This window comes from Engystomops pustulosus, chromosome 10, assembly GCF_040894005.1.
Source record: "Engystomops pustulosus chromosome 10, aEngPut4.maternal, whole genome shotgun sequence".
Classification (NCBI taxonomy): domain Eukaryota; kingdom Metazoa; phylum Chordata; class Amphibia; order Anura; family Leptodactylidae; genus Engystomops; species Engystomops pustulosus.
This window is the reverse complement of record NC_092420.1, coordinates 11,028,447-11,046,572: the sequence shown is the minus strand read 5'-3', so window position 1 is coordinate 11,046,572 and position 18,126 is coordinate 11,028,447. Positions and strand designations below refer to the sequence as shown.

The window sequence follows — 18,126 nt, the reverse complement described above, 5'->3', positions numbered from 1 at the left end:
TAGCAGGATGTGTGACATATCATGGATGTGTTATTACCTCAGCTTCATGTAGAAGAGAAGCGGCAGGATCAGCTCCAGGTGTCACTAGGCCCCTGGGAGAAAGAGCCCCAGTGGGCCCCTGGGTGACAGAGCCCCAGTGGGCCGCTGGGTGACAGAGCCTCAGTAGGCCCCTGGGTGACAGAGCCTCAGTAGGTCCCTGGGAGACAGAGCCTCAGTGGGCTCCTGGGTGACAGAGCCTCAGTAGGCCCATGGGTGACAGAACCTCAGTAGGTCCCTGGGTGACAGAGCCTCAGTAGACCCCTGGGTGACAGAACCTCAGTGGGCCCCTGGGTGACAGAGCCTCAGTAGGCCCCTGGGTGACAGAGCCTCAGTGGGCCCCTGGGTGACAGAGCCTCAGTGGGCCCCTGGGTGACAGAGCCTCAGTAGGTCCCTGGGTGACAGAGCCTCAGTAGGTCCCTGGGTGACAGAGCCCCAATGGGCCGCTGGGTGACAGAGCCTCAGTAGGCACCTGGGTGACAGAGCCTCAGTAGGCACCTGGGTGACAGAGCCTCAGTAGGTCCCTGGGTGACAGAGCCTCAGTAGGCCCCTGGGTTACAGAGCCCCAATGGGCCGCTGGGTGACAGAGCCTCAGTAGACCTCTGGGTGACAGAGCCTCAGTAGGCCCCTGGGTGACAGAGCCTCAGTAGGCCCCTAGGTGACAGAGCCTCAGTGGGTCCCTGGGTGACAGAGCCTCAGTGGGCCCCTGGGTGACAGAGCCTCAGTGGGTCCCTGGGTGACAGAGCCTCAGTAGGCCCCTGGGTGACAGAGCCTCAGTGGGTCCCTGGGTGAGAGCCGCAGTGAGCCCCTGGGTGACAGAGCCTCAGTGGACCCCTGGGTGACAGAGCCTCAGTAGACCCCTGGGTGACAGAGCCTCAGTAGGCCCCTGGGTGACAGAGCCTCAGTGGGCCCCTGGGTGACAGAGCCTCAGTGGGCCCCTGGGTGACAGAGCCTCAGTGGGCCCCTGGGTGACAGAGCCTCAGTGGACCCTGGGTGACAGAGCCTCAGTGGGCCCCTGGGTGACAGAGCCTCAGTGGGCCCCTGGGTGACAGAGCCTCAGTAGGTCCCTGGGTGACAGAGCCTCAGTGGGCCCCTGGGTGACAGAGCCTCAGTGGGCCCCTTTGCAGTGAGCTCACAAGCGTCATTAAATAATTTTGAAACTAAAACAGTCTCCTATATAAAAGCTCCTTCTGTGTCTCCTTCCACCTCCCGGAGTCGCTGTGTAGATGAACCAGCCCCTTCCCCTATAGAGATAAGCAGCGCCTTGTGCCATGTCCGCTGAATGGTGCTACTCCCTGCAAAACATGTTCTGGGGCTCCCACATAGACCTCCTATGATGAGGCGGGCAGCAGAGGGTCACTTGTAGGGCACCTGCCCTCCTGGCATCTCAGGGTCACACTGCTACATTGTAACAAACTCCCAGCTCTCCAGCAGCAGGCATGCAGTACAGCGCTGTATACATATATACCCCATTAATAACACCTCCTGACATGTCCCATACCCTTGAAGAGTCTGGATATAAGAGGTTGTGGTTCCCATCTGTTCCCAGACGTCGTCTCTGTCGCTGCGATGCTCTGCGGTGCTGAGAACAGGATCTACGGCTGCGGCTATATTGGGATCCGGAGGCTATTATTGGCTCCTGAGGCTTTTGTCATTGACCGGTGAACATTAGAGCTGGATCAGGAGTCAGATCCTACAACCCCTTAGCTCTAGTCGTCTTGTGACTCTTCTGGTTGTGGAACTACAACTCCCAGCTTCTTCTGACAACTCCAGGTGATGCAGTCTTAATGGGAGCAGGACTGAGTAACATGTTACATGCAGCACACGTGGATACTTATATCACTCATAAGGGTGAAATCTAAATCACCTCCATGGTTTCCACCCTTTAAACTATACGCAGGTCTCTGGACTTTGCTGCTGGAGACCTCCAGGTCACTACCTCTTGGAGAAGTCCTGGTTTAGGTGACAGCTATGTCAGATGGGTCAAGATACGCCAGAGTATGGCAGGAGTGCAGGCAAGGCACTGGCTGAGGTCAGGGCAGGTGAACTGTTTATGGCAAGTCTAGGTCGGAGAACAGAACAGAACACTGCCGAGCTGTGGCCCAAGACCTCTATACTTACCTCTTGTGCTCCTCTTCACCCCACGGCTCTGACATCTCTCCCTGCAGCTTCCTGGCAATGCGAGCAGGCTGCTACTTGGAGAAGAATGCTGTGGACATTTCATTAATCGGGGGGCTCTGCTGTGGACATTTCATTTAGGGGGTTCTGCTGTGGGCATTTCATTAATTGGGGGGGGGGGCTCTGCTGTGGAATTTTCATTTATGGGAACTCTGCTGTGGAAAATTTTTTAATGGGGGCTCTGCTGTGGACTTTTTTCATGAATGGGGGGCTTTGCTGTGGACCTTTCATTAATGGGGGGGGGGCTTTGCTGTGGATATTTAATTAACAGTGTGGACTCTGTCTTCCTTTTATTAATGAGGGGAGGCTGCATTTCCCCCCCTAGGAGTCTATACTACAGTCTATAGAGATACAAAGGGGGGGTACAGAAATGAGGCACTATATATATATATATATATATATATATAAATATATATTGGTACACAAGGGACTATGGTAAGGAGGTTAGCCGGTCAGGTCCCTGGAGAAATTTTTTTGGATGCAGCCGGTCCCCAGATACAAAAAGGTTGGGGACCACTGGTTTGGGTTGGAGCCGACCACTGTAAACAACAACTCATTTTGGCGAAAGACTGGGGTGTTTCTGGTACCCATTGCGGTTCCAATTTCATTATAATTCAGTATAATTTTGGATTATCGAGCTCTGAAATATAACAGTTCTGAATGTGGAGCTCCTGATGTGAGTGACACTAGGGTTAGAAAGCGGCGTGTCCCCGGGGTGTGAGTACAGATGCTGCTCTGCGATAACATGACAGATCCCGCTGGCACCGAGCGAGCGCTTCCCATCGTATGGGTGCCATGAACAATCACATCCCTGTTCTGAAGCCATTGCAGCTGGAGTAACATGGAGCCAGGCTACATATTTGTGCTGTAACATAATTTTCCCTAATATCACTTCATTATAATATTATTATGGCCAGATCGGGATTTGTCTCGAGGAATGTGCTGTGCCTGGATATATCTAGTCATAGGGTTGGCAGCCTCCATCTATCCAGCTGCTGATGAACGCTGTCTCCCATGATGGTCAGCCAGCCTGCAGAGGGTTGACTTAAAGGGGCACACAGTACAGTCATGAGCCTATAATAGTATTGTATAAATCCATAGTCACAGTCCTGCTGCTACTAAGAAGCCCTCACCGTTGCTGAAGTGCTGTTAGTCTTGACATCCAATATACTAAACATATAAAAGCTGTAGTAGGGTTCTAGTGGAATAGTACAGCAATAATTTAAAGAATAAAATCCCAATAAAGTCCTGGAATATAAATATATTTCACAGTCCTGCTGCTACTAACAACATATACATACTGTAGGTATGATTACACTTCTCCCTGGGAACAGTACCTAACACTGTCTGAAGGGAGAACAGAGCAAAACAGTGTGAGGACACACCCCCAGTGCACTTGGAGAAGACACAATCCTGGAATATAAATCCATATTTCACAGTCCTGCTGCTACTAACAACATATACATACTGTAGGTATGATTACACTTCTTCCCTGGAACAGTACCTAACACTGTCTGAAGGGAGCACAGAGCACAACAGTGTGAGGACACCCCCCCAGTGCACTTGGAATATAAGTCCATATTTAACAGTCCTACTGCTACTAACAACATCTCTTTAATTGTGATGTTTATTTCTGTGGCAGAAATTGTGTCTGGTGCTGAGATTCCTGCAGTCCCAGAATCCATTGATTGTCAACATTTCCATGTAAAATAAGTAGCAAGGAATTTCTCTTCCTTTTTTGTGGAAAAGCTGATTCCATGCATGGGGTGGGGACTGCCATTTCAATGGGGATTTTATCATGGACATCGCCTCGAAATCTGCTCTAAAAACCCTGAGAATTGTTGATTTTCCAGCAGCTGGTAGGTTCTCCAGATCCGAGGACGTGGTGTGCGAATGGATCAGTCATCGGGCATTTATTATTTACAGGAGATGCAGCAATGGTGACAGCTCTGCCGGAATATTCTCCCACCCCATGTCATCTCACTACTACTTACTCACCTGTCCTGGTGTTTTCATGGTTCCCTTTCTGGTCTCATGGTGGTCTAAGTTTTCTGACTTCTTTCCTTTCGATCAATCGATTGATCTAGTAGAATCGGTTGTGTCTGTGTTTTATACAGCGGCCACTAGAGGAGAAATGTGGTATTACATCAAGTCTATAAAAATCAATAGGTGATTTACAACACCGGAGTCCTCCAAAACAGGAGACTCCATTTTAAGGGACTCTCTACCGTGGCAGGAGACAGACAGCAGTGGTCACATGAGAAGAGACCCCCTTCCTCACCCCAATTTATAGCTCTAGTAACCAACATACACCCAGCAGCCGAAACCACCATTGATTGATCTGGTAGAAGTGGTTAAAACTATATTCCTACAGTGGCCACTACAGGAGGTAAGTGGTATCACATAGGGGGTCATTTACTAAGGGCCCGATTCGCGTTTTCCCGACGTGTTACCCGAATATTTCCGATTTGCACCGATTGTACCTGAATTGCCCCGGGATTTTGGCGCACGCGATCAGATTGTGGCGCATCAGCGCCGGCATGCACGCGACGGAAATCGGGGGGCGTGGCCGAACGAAAACCCGACGGATTCGGAAAAACCACCGCATTTTAAAAAAAAATTGTATTGCGAAAATTTCACTTACCTTCATCCAGGATAGGCCGGTGTATTTCGAGGCATTCCAGCGGACTTCAGCGCAGCAGCGCCACCTGGTGGACGGCGGAGGAACTACCAGCATAAATCCCGGCCAGACCTGAATCCAGCGCATAGAACACGCCGCTGGATCGCGAACGGACCGGGTAAGTAAATCTCCCCCATAGAGTCTATTGAAATCAATAGGTGGTTTCAAAGCTGAGTCCTCCACAAGAGAAGACACTGTTTAAAGGGGCTCCCTACTTTTTCAGGAGACATGAGAAGAGACCCCCTACCTCACCCCAATGTACAGCTCTTGTAACCAATCTATACCAATATACACCCTGAAGCTGAATCCACCAGTGATCGATCTGGTAGAAGTGGTTGCAACTATTTTCCTACAGTGGCCACTACAGGACATAAGTGGTATTACATAAAGTCTATTTAAAATCAATAGGGCTGAGTCCTCCACAGCAGGAGACACTCTTTCCAGTGACTCTTTTTACTCCATGGGCTTAAAGGGACAAGTTTTGCTTTGTTTTTTTTATGGATAGAATTTTCTGTGATACCTAAATTGTATTGGAAAGTAAAAAAATATATCAAAAATACAAAAATTGTTTTGTAAAGCGCTACGGAATTTGATGGCGCTATATAAATAAATAAAGATTATTATTATTAAATCGTGGGAAAATGCCATTATAAAATAAATATATATTAAAAAATATATATATATATTGTCCAAAATAGTATTTTTTACATAATTTTTTTTTAGACAAGCTGTACCCATAGAGTAAAATCTGTTGTGGCCGCCCGAAAGCGCAAAAAAAAAAATTCCGGACAGGAAATCCCCACTCATGCTTATTATTTCACATAACAGTAACAAAAGATGTTATTAAAAGATAAGCAGCCGGGGGCCGGGCCCCGCCGCAGACCTGCATTGTGCTTCCCCTCGCACTGCGCTACCAGAGACGAAAGACACGGGATGGGTGCCAGGGGCTTCTGAAATGGAGGAAACAGAGCTCCACAAGGAAAACATTAACCCCTTCATCTCTGCACAGTCCAGGTCTGAAAAGCTTAATGTTATATCTAATGTAGAAGGACCATACTGACCTTTTGAGGGCACCTGTCACCGTGTGACACATAAGGTCCATAGCTCACAACAAGTTTTTGGAAAACCAGATACGGTAACACTATAAATCCTGGCTGGGATCCTGCTAACAAGTGTATAATTTCCCTATAGCACCCCCACAGGCGAACTGAAGTATTACACAGTTGGGTACTCCAGAGTGAGCTCTTTGTAGTAGGAGGATGAAGTTCAGTAATCAACAGGATTTTAGCCAAATGAACAAGATATGTATCATCGTCCTATTGGGCTGTGGGAAGGGAAGAGAAAAAATTTGGGAAAAATAAGGAAAGCAACCATTCAAATAAGAGAATTGAATCACCGGAAAAAATAATTAGTATAAATACAAAGATTGTTCATCTTAAAGGGCACCTTATCCCAATCAACTACACGGCTGTTAGGTATTGTCCCAAGAGAGATGTGTAATCAGACCTATGTATATATTGTTAGTAGCAGCAGGACTGTGATATATGGATTTATATTTCAGGACTGTAGCTTCTCAAAGTGCGTTGGGGGCGTGTCCTCACACTGCTGTGCTCTGTGCTCTCTGCAACCATTGTTAGGTATTGGCCTTGGTGAGTTGTATAATCTTACCTTTATGTATGTGATGGATTTATATTTTATAATTTTAGCTTCTCTAAGTGCACTAGGGGTGTGTCCTCACACTGCTGTGCTCTGTGCTCTCTGCAGCCAGTGTTAGGTATTGGCCTTGGTGAGTTGTATAATCTTACCTTTATGTTTGTGATGGATTTATATTTTATCATTTTAGCTTTAAGTGCACTAGGGGTGTGTCCTCACACTGATGTGCTCTGTGCAATGAACTGTTCCACAGCCATTCCCTCTGCTCTGATTGTCTACTGTAGTATTCAGCCGAAAGCCTGCTACACCTATTACTCAGAGCAGAGAGGAGGAGCTTTGGAGAAGTTCAGTGCTGAGAGCTGAGAGAGCACAACACTGTTCGCAGGACACACCCCCAGTGCACTTAGAGAAGCTAAGATCGTGGAATATAAATCCATATATCACAGTCCTGCTGCTACTAACAATATACACAAGTTACAAATCTTGCCAGAGACAATACCCTACACTGGCTGCAGAGAGCACAGAGCACTGAAGGGTGAGGACATGCTCCCCAGTGTACTTGGAGAAGCTACAACTATATATGACAGTCCTTCTGCTACTAACAACATACAAAAACATATGATTGCACATTTCTCCAGGGACAATACCTAACACTGTCTGTAGAGAGCACAGAGCACAGCAGTGTGAGGACATGCCCACAGTGCACTTGGAGAAGCTACAATCCTGGAATATAAACCCATACATCACAGTCCTGCTGCTACTAACAACATACAAAAAGGCAACAACTGTATGTTTACACATCACTCCAGAGCCACTACCAAACACTGCAGAGAGCCATTTTTAAATCCATTTTTCACAGTCCTGTTGCTACTAACTTAACACACAAAGGTCTGATTAATCATACCCAGCAGCAACAATACATAACACTGGCTGCAGAGAGCACAGAGCACAGCAGTGTGTGGACAAGAACTAAAATCTCGAAATATTAATCCATATTTCTTTTCTGACGCTATAGTGAAATATATTTTTAGGTTCTTTGGGTTTCCAGTCCTGCACCATGGGGTATAAAGCGTCTGGCAGCTATAAAGGGTTACAGTGACATGGAACCTGTGGGCAGGGATGGTGGGAGCCCGATCTCCGCTCGGAGGGATTTCCCAGCTGGAATGTGGGAGTGATGACTCTGGAAAGTACAATAACTGACAGGATCAAAATTCTTCCTCTGAAATGATTAGATGGGAAATGCAACAAGAAGCAGATTGTCCTGGCGGGGTCTTGTCTTGTGGGGTGGTGGCACAGGAATTCTGACATGGGGCCCAGGCGGGGGGGTAGGGGGGGGTGCGACACATTCTGCCAGGGTGTCGCTTTATGGGTGTATTTTGGGACAGACAGGAATGGAGGGGATTTGCTTTTATTTTTACGGGACGGTTTCAGATGTTTTTAGGACTCGTCATGGCGGCGTCTATAATGGGACGGAGCAGGTGTGCGGGAGTCACTCATAGACAGGGTCAGCTCTTGGTATCCTGCATGGTGTGCGCTCAGTGCCCCCCTCCAATTATGAGGAAACCAAAAAAAATGTATATATCCCCTTATAGGGGTTTTCTTTAGAATAAGTGACCAAAGTGAGGTCACTGGGAGTCCAACATTACCCATATTCTATGAGGCCATTGCCATGGAATAGGCTCTGCAATCTCTTCACTCCTTACCGAGCACAGCGCCATGCGTTGTATAGTGGCCATGCTTGATATCACACCACATTCACATAATCGGGTTGTAAACAGACCATTTAACATGGTGCCATATAAGCCTAGGGGTAAAGTGAGGACGGAGGAGACACAGATTTTGATAAAACAATCACCAATCAGAACAAGGAGGGAAATGCTGCTGAGGTTTCTCTACTGGATGCTGTGGTAGGGGAAGAAGAGCTGCAGGATTTATACTTTTTAATATCAAAATTCCTAGCGCTATAAGCCTGTACATATCTGATAATTCTGATACAGCTGATGTTTTGCTACAATTGTATGATGTGTATTAATGTGATATGGCGTGTTTTCCTGCAGCGCTGGTGGTTAGAAGGAAATGCTGCTGAGGTTTCTCTACTGGATGCTGTGGTAGGGGAGAAAGAGCTGAAGGATTAATACACCTCAGCTGATTGTGTAGGCGTTAGATTCCCCCCCCCCCCCCATCTTATATTGTGACCCGTCAAGTCCAAACACACATTTTTATAGTTTTTCTTTTCATTTTTTATAACGAGTTATTTACAACTTTTCAGCTAAATTGGCTGTGTGGGGTCTTATTTTTTTTTAAGACAGGTTATATATTTTACAATGTAACTTATTTTGAGGATATTTCTCTTATTGATTAGTATTTATGTCTTATTATACTTTCCCAGTGAATGTTGAATGCTAACAATGTACTTACTGGGGGTCATTTACTAAGGGCTCGAATCGCGTTTTTCCAATGGGTTACACAAATTTTTCCGATTTGCGCCAATTTTCCCTGAATTGCCCCGGGATTTTGGCGTACGCGATCGGATTGTGTTGCATCGGCACCGGGTTGCACACGGAAAAACCTGCCACATCGCTGGATCACGAATGGACTGGGTAAGTAAATGACCCCTACTGTGTCCCCTGTGTCTCACAGCTAAGGAAGGACACCTAGTAATAAGCATGGCTTACACATGGCGTAAAGGCGGTAACCATATTTTTCTGGAGGCGTGTCCCTGGGTGCTGTATGTACCACCCCCTTGGCTAGTATAAGATCATTCACATATAAACTTCAGGGGAGGGAGACACAGATTTTGATAAAACAATCACCAACCAGAACAATTAGGGAAATGCTGCTGAGGTTTCTCTACTGGATGCTGTGGTAGGGGAGGAAGAGCTGCAGGATTTATACTTTTTAATATCTAAATGCCCAGCACTGAACATATAACTGATGCCTGTACATATAACTGATAATTCTGATACAGCTGATGTTTTGCTACAATTGAATGATATATATTAATGTGACACGGCATATTTTCCTGCAGTGCTGGCGGTTGGAGTGTCTTCCCAGATTCCTGAGCAGCCCCATGGCTGTTCTCAGGGCAGCTGCTATCCCGCCACCGGGGACCTTCTCGTGGGCCGAGCGGATAAACTGAAGGCCACGTCAACCTGTGGACTGCACAGAGCACAACCCTACTGCATAGTGAGTCATCTGCAGGTGAGTGATGCCAGAAATGTGCAACTCATTTATAAGAAGAGACCGAGCCAAAAATAATTATTGTTTTATAAACTGTGTCACACTTCTGTGTCATGCAGGTTCCAGGGCCCTGTCTCCTATTGTTTTATAAATAGTCTTGTAATTGGTTCAGTGGTTTATGGTAGAGGAAAGGTTTATGCAAGTTTCTGTGTTGGTCTACGGTACTTGACCTGTTTACATACTGCAACTCGTTACTGACTGCTTCCCTGGTGGTATTGGGGTATTAGAAGCAAAAAACTTGGTGGTCTGAGTAGTGGAGGGGTTACTTGCTGCTTCTTTGATGGTTTAACGTAGTGAACTGATTACTCCAATGGTCTAGGCTGGTGGACTGGTTACTGACTACTTCTCCAATGGTCTAGGGTGGTGGACTGGTTATTGACTGCCTCTACAATGGTCTAGGGTGGTGGACTGGTTATTGACTGCCTCTACAATGGTCTAGGGTGATGGACTGGTTACTGACTACTTCTCCAATGGTCTAGGGTGGTGGACTGGTTATTGACTGCCTCTACAATGGTCTAGGGTGGTGGACTGGTTATTGACTGCCTCTACAATGGTCTAGGCTGGTGGACTGGTTGCTGACTGCCTCTCCAATGGTCTAGGCTGGTGGACTGATTACTGATTGCCTCTCCAATGGTCTAGGGTGGTGGACTGGTTATTGACTGCCTCTACAATGGTCTAGGGTGGTGGACTGGTTACTGACTGCCTCTCCAATGGTCTAGGCTGGTGGACTGGTTACTGACTGCCTCTCCAATGGTCTAGGCTGGTGGATTTGTTATTGACTGCTTCTCCAATGGTCTAGGCTGCTGGACTGGTTACTGACTGCCTCTACAATGGTCTAGGCTGGTGGACTGGTTACTGACTGCCTCTCCAATGGTCTAGGCTGCTGGATTTGTTACTGACTGCTTCTCCAATGGTCTAGGCTGGTGGACTGGTTACTGACTGCCTCTACAATGGTCTAGGCTGGTGGACTGGTTACTGACTGCCTCTCCAATGGTCTAGGCTGCTGGATTTGTTACTGACTGCCTCTCCAATGGTCTAGGCTGGTGGACTGGTTACTGATTGCCTATCCAATGGTCTAGGGTGGTGGATTGGTTATTGACTGCTTCTCCAATGGTCTAGGCTGGTGGACTGGTTACTGATTGCCTCCACAATGGTCTAGGCTGGTGGACTGGTTACTGATTGCCTCTCCAAGGGTCTAGGGTGGTGGATTGGTTATTGACTGCCTCTCCAATGGTCTAGGCTGGTGGACTGGTTACTGATTGCCTCCACAATGGTCTAGTCTGGTGGGCTGGTTACTGACTGCCTCTCCAATGGTCTAGGCTGGTGGATTTGTTATTGACTGCCTCTCCAATGGTCTAGGCTGGTGGACTGGTTACTGATTGCCTCTCCATTGGTCTAGGGCAGTGATGGCGAACCTTTTGAAGACAGATTGGCCAAACTACAACCAAAATCCACTTATTTACCGTGATGTGCCAATGTGGAATTTTAAGCAGTAACTTATCGCTACCGGTTCTTCCACATCATTCAATTGTATCGCCCCCCTGTGGCCACCAATATAGTTGAAAGAAGGAGAGCAAATTCAGACTCTCGTTGTAGCTTCTCTCCAGGGTCTCTCTGTAGAGGAAAAATTGTGGGTCCAGCAAAAAGACCTCCAAAGATATTGCAGTTCTGTCAACACCTTCTCACTTTTCCCGCAGTTCATAACAGCCAATGAAGTGTTGCTTTCAGCATCTCTTAAGTTGCCTGGGACTTGGTGGATTTGGTTCTATTTGGTGAACTTTGTCCTAGGGTGATGGTCTGAGTGCCCATAGAAATGGCTCAGAGTGCCACCTCTGGCACCCATGCCATAGGTTTGCCACCACTGGTCTAGGGTGGTGGACTGGTTACTGACTGCCTCTACAATGGTCTAGGCTGGTGGACTGGTTACTGACTGCCTCTCCAATGGTCTAGGCTGGTGGATTTGTTATTGACTGCTTCTCCAATGGTCTAGGCTGGTGGACTGGTTACTGACTGCCTCTACAATGGTCTAGGCTGGTGGACTGGTTACTGACTGCCTCTCCAATGGTCTAGGCTGGTGGTCTGGTTACTGACTGCCTCTCCAATGGTCTAGGGTGGTGGATTTGTTATTGACTGCTTCTCCAATGGTCTAGGCTGGTGGTCTGGTTACTGACTGCCTCTCCAATGGTCTAGGCTGGTGGACTGGTTACTGATTGCCTATCCAATGGTCTAGGGTGGTGGATTGGTTATTGACTGCTTCTCCAATGGTCTAGGCTGGTGGACTGGTTACTGATTGCCTCCACAATGGTCTAGGCTGGTGGACTGGTTATTGACTGCCTCTACAATGGTCTAGTCTGGTGGACTGGTTACTGACTGCCTCTCCAATGGTCTAGGGTGGTGGACTGGTTACTGACTGCTTCTCCAATGGTCTAGGGTGGTGGACTGGTTATTGACTGCCTCTACAATGGTCTAGGGTGGTGGACTGGTTACTGACTGCCTCTCCAATGGTCTAGGCTGGTGGACTGGTTACTGACTGCCTCTCCAATGGTCTAGGCTGGTGGACTGGTTACTGATTGCCCCTCCAATGGTCTAGGGTGGTGGACTGGTTACTTGCTGCCTCTCCAATGGTCTAGGCTGGTGGACTGGTTATTGACTGCCTCTACAATGGTCTAGGGTGGTGGACTGGTTACTGATTGCCTCTCCATTGGTCTAGGCTGGTGGACTGGTTACTGATTGCCTCTCCATTGGTCTAGGCTGATGGACTGGTTACTGATTGCCTCTCCAATGGTCTAGGGTGGTGGACTGGTTACTTGCTGCCTCTCCAATGGTCTAGGGTGGTGGAATGGTTATTGACTGCCTCTCCAATGGTCTAGGGTGGTGGATTGGTTACTGACTGCCTCTCAAATAGTCTAGGGTGGTGGACTGGTTACTTGCTGCCTCTAAAATGGTCTAGGGTGGTGGGCTGGTTACTGACTGCCTCTCCAATAGTCTAGGGCGGTGGACTGGTTACTGACTGCCTTTCCAACGATCTAGGGTGGTTACTGACTGCTTATCTGGTGGTATATGGTTTGCCACCACTGGTCTAGGGTGGTGGACTGGTTACTGACTGCCTCTACAATGGTCTAGGCTGGTGGACTGGTTACTGACTGCCTCTCCAATGGTCTAGGCTGGTGGATTTGTTACTGACTGCCTCTCCAATGGTCTAGGCTGGTGGTCTGGTTACTGACTGCCTCTCCAATGGTCTAGGGTGGTGGATTTGTTATTGACTGCTTCTCCAATGGTCTAGGCTGGTGGTCTGGTTACTGACTGCCTCTCCAATGGTCTAGGCTGGTGGACTGGTTACTGATTGCCTATCCAATGGTCTAGGCTGGTGGTCTGGTTACTGACTGCCTCTCCAATGGTCTAGGCTGGTGGACTGGTTACTGATTGCCTATCCAATGGTCTAGGGTGGTGGATTGGTTATTGACTGCTTCTCCAATGGTCTAGGCTGGTGGACTGGTTACTGATTGCCTCCACAATGGTCTAGGCTGGTGGACTGGTTACTGATTGCCTCTCCAATGGTCTAGGGTGGTGGATTGGTTATTGACTGCCTCTACAATGGTCTAGTCTGGTGGACTGGTTACTGACTGCCTCTCCAATGGTCTAGGGTGGTGGACTGGTTACTGACTGCTTCTCCAATGGTCTAGGGTGGTGGACTGGTTATTGACTGCCTCTACAATGGTCTAGGGTGGTGGACTGGTTACTGACTGCCTCTCCAATGGTCTAGGCTGGTGGACTGGTTACTGACTGCCTCTCCAATGGTCTAGGCTGGTGGACTGGTTACTGATTGCCTCTCCAATGGTCTAGGGTGGTGGACTGGTTACTTGCTGCCTCTCCAATGGTCTAGGCTGGTGGACTGGTTATTGACTGCCTCTACAATGGTCTAGGGTGGTGGACTGGTTACTGATTGCCTCTCCATTGGTCTAGGCTGGTGGACTGGTTACTGATTGCCTCTCCATTGGTCTAGGCTGATGGACTGGTTACTGATTGCCTCTCCAATGGTCTAGGGTGGTGGACTGGTTACTTGCTGCCTCTCCAATGGTCTAGCGTGGTGGAATGGTTATTGACTGCCTCTCCAATGGTCTAGGGTGGTGGATTGGTTACTGACTGCCTCTCCAATAGTCTAGGGTGGTGGACTGGTTACTTGCTGCCTCTAAAATGGTCTAGGGTGGTGGACTGGTTACTGACTGCCTCTCCAATAGTCTAGGGCGGTGGACTGGTTACTGACTGCCTTTCCAATGATCTAGGGTGGTTACTGACTGCTTATCTGGTGGTAGATGGTGGTGTATTAGTTATTTGATCAGGATTGTAGGCTAGCTTCTTGTTCTTCCCTGTTGTTCTCAGAGAGTGGAGAGACCTTGCTACATAAATTATCCTTCATTGTAATCTCCAGGATGAGAAGAAGTGTTTTGTCTGTGACTCTCGGAGACCCTACAACCGTCTGACCAACCCCATCAGTCACCGTATTGAAAATGTGGTCACCACGTTTGCAGAAGATAGAAAGAAGGCCTGGTGGCAATCTGAGAACGGTAACCTAACCAGTGCACCCACTCCGACCCTTCTGTACATATCCCTGCTGAAATCCTCTGTGCTGCAGTGGCCCTTATCTGTAACCTTCCACCTTCCCCGATGCATGTATCAGTAGTAGTGCAGTCACTAATGTGCATGAATCTGGGTGACTCTCCCATGGGACATTGTAATACCCTCCCCCCCCATACAGACCTGTGTGTGGCATCTTCTGTGGACATTACCCACAATGCTTAGCAGTGTCGGGTCTGTAAATTAGCGTCCCTACAATGCCCCTAAGCCCCTCGTCTTCTCTTCTTTCCTTCCTTTTCCTCATTAAAGTCGTTTCATTTAATTACATATATTCTTCTCTGGGATTAAAGCCCTAAAAGAGAAAAAAGGAGACGAGGCCTTTGAGGATTTCGGCAGCTTATCCCGGCAGCGTTTTATCAGCAGCCCTATTAAAATTCCTTTATTTTATTCCGAAAACAATTTACTTCCACCCGGAGTTTGGGGAGGGGACAGAAACAGGAGTTTGAAAGAAAATATCCTACTTTTCCATAGGAAACTCTGAGTCATATCTGCGATACTTACACCCAGATCACTGCCGCCCCGTCCTCATCACTTCCTTACTACAACCTGCCCCCTGAACCCATATTATTTAGCGCTCCTTGTATTACCCGTCTCCAAGGATCACCCCCAGGAAAAGACGGCAGGGAAGATGGGTTTGGCTTCTCTTGTTCCCTTTAGAAGAGCTCCTGAAATATCTCCAGTGCGCCCCCTAAACAGTGCAAGAGTGCTTGTACACATAAAGAGTACCCCCCAAAGACAGTGCTCCCCATATACAGGGCCCCTTAAACAATACTCCCCGTATACAGGGCTCTCATAGACAGTACTCCCTGTATACAGTGCTCCCATAGACAGTACACCCTTTATACAGTGCTCCCATAGACAGTACTCCCCGTATACAGTGCTCCCATAGACAGTACTCCCCGTATACAGTGCTGCTATAGACAGTACTCCCAGTATACAGTGCTCCCATAGACAGTACTCCCCGTATACAGTGCTGCCATAGACAGTACTTCCCCTAAACAGTGCTCCCATAGACAGTACTCCCTGTATACAGTGCTCTCATAGACAGTACTCCCCCTATACAGTGCTCCCATAGACAGTACTCCCTGTATACAGTGCTCCCATAGACAGGACTCGCCGTATACAGTGCTCTCATAGACAGTACTCCCTGTGTACAGTGCTCTCATAGACAGTACTCCCCATATACAGTGCTCTCATAGACAGTACTCCCCGTATACAGTGCTCCCATAGACAGTACTCCCCGTATACAGTGCTCTTATAGACAGTACACCCTGTGTACAGTGCTCCCATAGACAGTACTCCCTGTATACAGTGCTCCCATAGACAGTACTCCCTGTATACAGTGCTCCCATAGACAGTACTCCCGGTATACAGTGCTCCCATAGACAGTGCTCCCCGTATACAGTGTTCCCATAGACAGCACTCCCCGTATACTGTGCTGCCATAGACACTACTCCCGGTATACAGTGCTCCCATAGACACTACTCCCGGTATACAGGGCTCCCATAGACAGTACTCCCTGTATACAGTGCTGCTATAGACAGTACTCCCTGTATACAGTGCTGCTATAGACATTGCTCCCTGTATACAGTGCTCCCATAGACAGTACTCCCCATATACAGTGCTGCCATAGACAGTACTCCCTGTATACAGTGCTCCCATAGACATTACATCCCTTATACAGTGCTCCCAGAGACAGTACTCCCCATATACAGTGCTGCCATAGACAGTACTCCCTGTATATAGTGCTCCCATAGACAGTACTCCCCGTATACAGTGCTCCCATAGACAGTACTCCCTGTATATAGTGCTCCCATAGACAGTACTCCCCGTATACAGTGCTCCCATAGACAGTACTCCCCGTATACAGTGCTCCCCTAAACAGTACTCCCCCTATACAGTGCTCCCATAGACAGTACTCCCCGTATACAGTGCTGCCATAGACAGTACTCCCTGTATGTAGTGCTCCCATAGACAGTACTCCCCGTATACAGTGCTCTCATAAACTGTACTCCCCCTATACAGTGCTCCCATAGACAGTACTCCCCGTATACAGTGCTGCCATAGACAGTACTCCCTGTATGTAGTGCTCCCATAGACAGTACTCCCCTTATACAGTACTGCTATAGACAATACTCCCCCAAATACAGTGCTCCCTGTAAACAGAGCCCCGTTACCCAGTCCCCCCGTAAACAGTGTTCCCATACACATTACTCCCCGTACACAGTGCTCACATACACTACTCCCCACAAACAGTATATGCAATAATAGTGCTTCTATTCGCAGTACTCACATAAAAAGTGTTCCCTGTAAATATTGATCCAAAAGATAGCACACCCCATAGACAGTCCTCACATAGACAATGCCCCCCTGAACAGGGCTCCCATGAATAGAACCCCCTTTAAATAGTGAACTCATATACAGGGTATCCCCATAAACAGTGCTCCCATAGACCCTAGAAATACAAGCAGCAGTGCCCCATTACTAGGTGCAGTTCACCCATAAAAAAATGAGCCAATTCTGCTCCAGGTCCAGTGGGTCGCCCCAGTTGTTACATGTGCCCGAGGATGTGTCAGGATGGATATAACACTTATGTTTGGCTTTTTACCAAGTAGAAAGTTCAAGCAGAGAAAATGCTGTTATTATATGTGTGGGGGGAGCAGGTGGGAGATAACAGGACGTGTCGGCTCAGGGTCCGGTGCCAGCACATTAGGGGTCCGGCATACCACTCCTGTGTATACAGCTGCCGCCCGCTTCTCTGCTAACAGCTTGGTCCATTCTCAGCAGCTGATGGATCATAGGAAACATTGTAATCCTATATCAGTCCCACAGGCAGGGGGCGCACTCCACCACTGCTCCATTATACCCCAGAGCTGCACTCACTATTCTGCTGTAGTGGGTCTCACACTCAGGACTCCATAGAGGCAGATCATGCAGCTGTTATGGGCCCCTTAAAGGGATGGGCCCAAATACTGGTTGGTCTTAAAACCAGAGTAGCTCTATTGCAATGGGAAGGGAACGGGCACCAGGCCCTGTTATCCCAGGTGGTGATGTAATGGGGGGGTCCATTCTACAATGGTGTGCACTCCCTATATTTTCTCTGGGTTGGCACGTGCCACTGCCCCAGGTTAGTGCCCAGAAATCTCAGACCAAATTACACTGGAAATAACAAAAACATCAAAGTCTTTTTCCCTCTGAAGCCGAATTGATAATAATGAAGGAATGAAACCCAGAGATTAAGTATCTCAATGTTCTCCTGGACGCACTTCAATGGAGTCAGGAGCGGCGAACACCGGACATTAAAGAGTCTGGATGGTGAATACTCGGGTAGGGTGAGACTGCAGGACCCCTGAGGACTTACTGCATCTCCACCAAGTCAGAAGAGAAGACCCCATAGCAAAGGGGCGACCTGGGTGCCCATTACGGTGCCACCCAGGAAGGAAAGGTCTAGAGCCCTGTATACATGTAAGGCCCTGCTATAACCCTTGTGTGTGATGTTAGCAGCAGCAGGACCATAAAAACAGATTTAAGTGCACTCCAAGTGCACTGGGGGTGTGTCCTCACACTGCTGTGCTTTGTGCTCTCTACAGCCCGTATTAGGTAATGTCCCTGGAGAGATGTGTAATCAAACCTTTGTGTGTGTTGTTAGTAGCAGCAGGACTGTAAAAATCTGATCTATATTCCAAAATTGTGCACTACGGGTG

General features: G+C 48.1%; 1 protein-coding gene and 1 long non-coding RNA gene across 6 annotated transcripts in view; one reads left to right on the top strand and one right to left on the bottom strand.

Moving 5' to 3' along the window:
* Window positions 1-18,126, top strand: part of LAMB2 (laminin subunit beta 2) — a 70,766-nt gene that overhangs the window by 13,408 nt on the left and 39,232 nt on the right. For all 5 annotated transcript variants that reach the window (XM_072128835.1, XM_072128834.1, XM_072128831.1 and 2 more), the window contains exons 3-4: window positions 9,576-9,748; window positions 14,217-14,352. In XM_072128835.1, the coding sequence (XP_071984936.1) occupies window positions 9,576-9,748; window positions 14,217-14,352 (309 nt within the window). The remainder of the gene's footprint in view (window positions 1-9,575; window positions 9,749-14,216; window positions 14,353-18,126) is intronic.
* The window catches only part of LOC140105000 (uncharacterized), a 30,755-nt gene that overhangs the window by 11,600 nt on the left and 1,029 nt on the right, over window positions 1-18,126 (bottom strand). Inside the window, exon 2 of the long non-coding RNA XR_011850474.1 lies at window positions 4,213-4,337. This is a non-coding gene — a long non-coding RNA (uncharacterized lncRNA). The remainder of the gene's footprint in view (window positions 1-4,212; window positions 4,338-18,126) is intronic.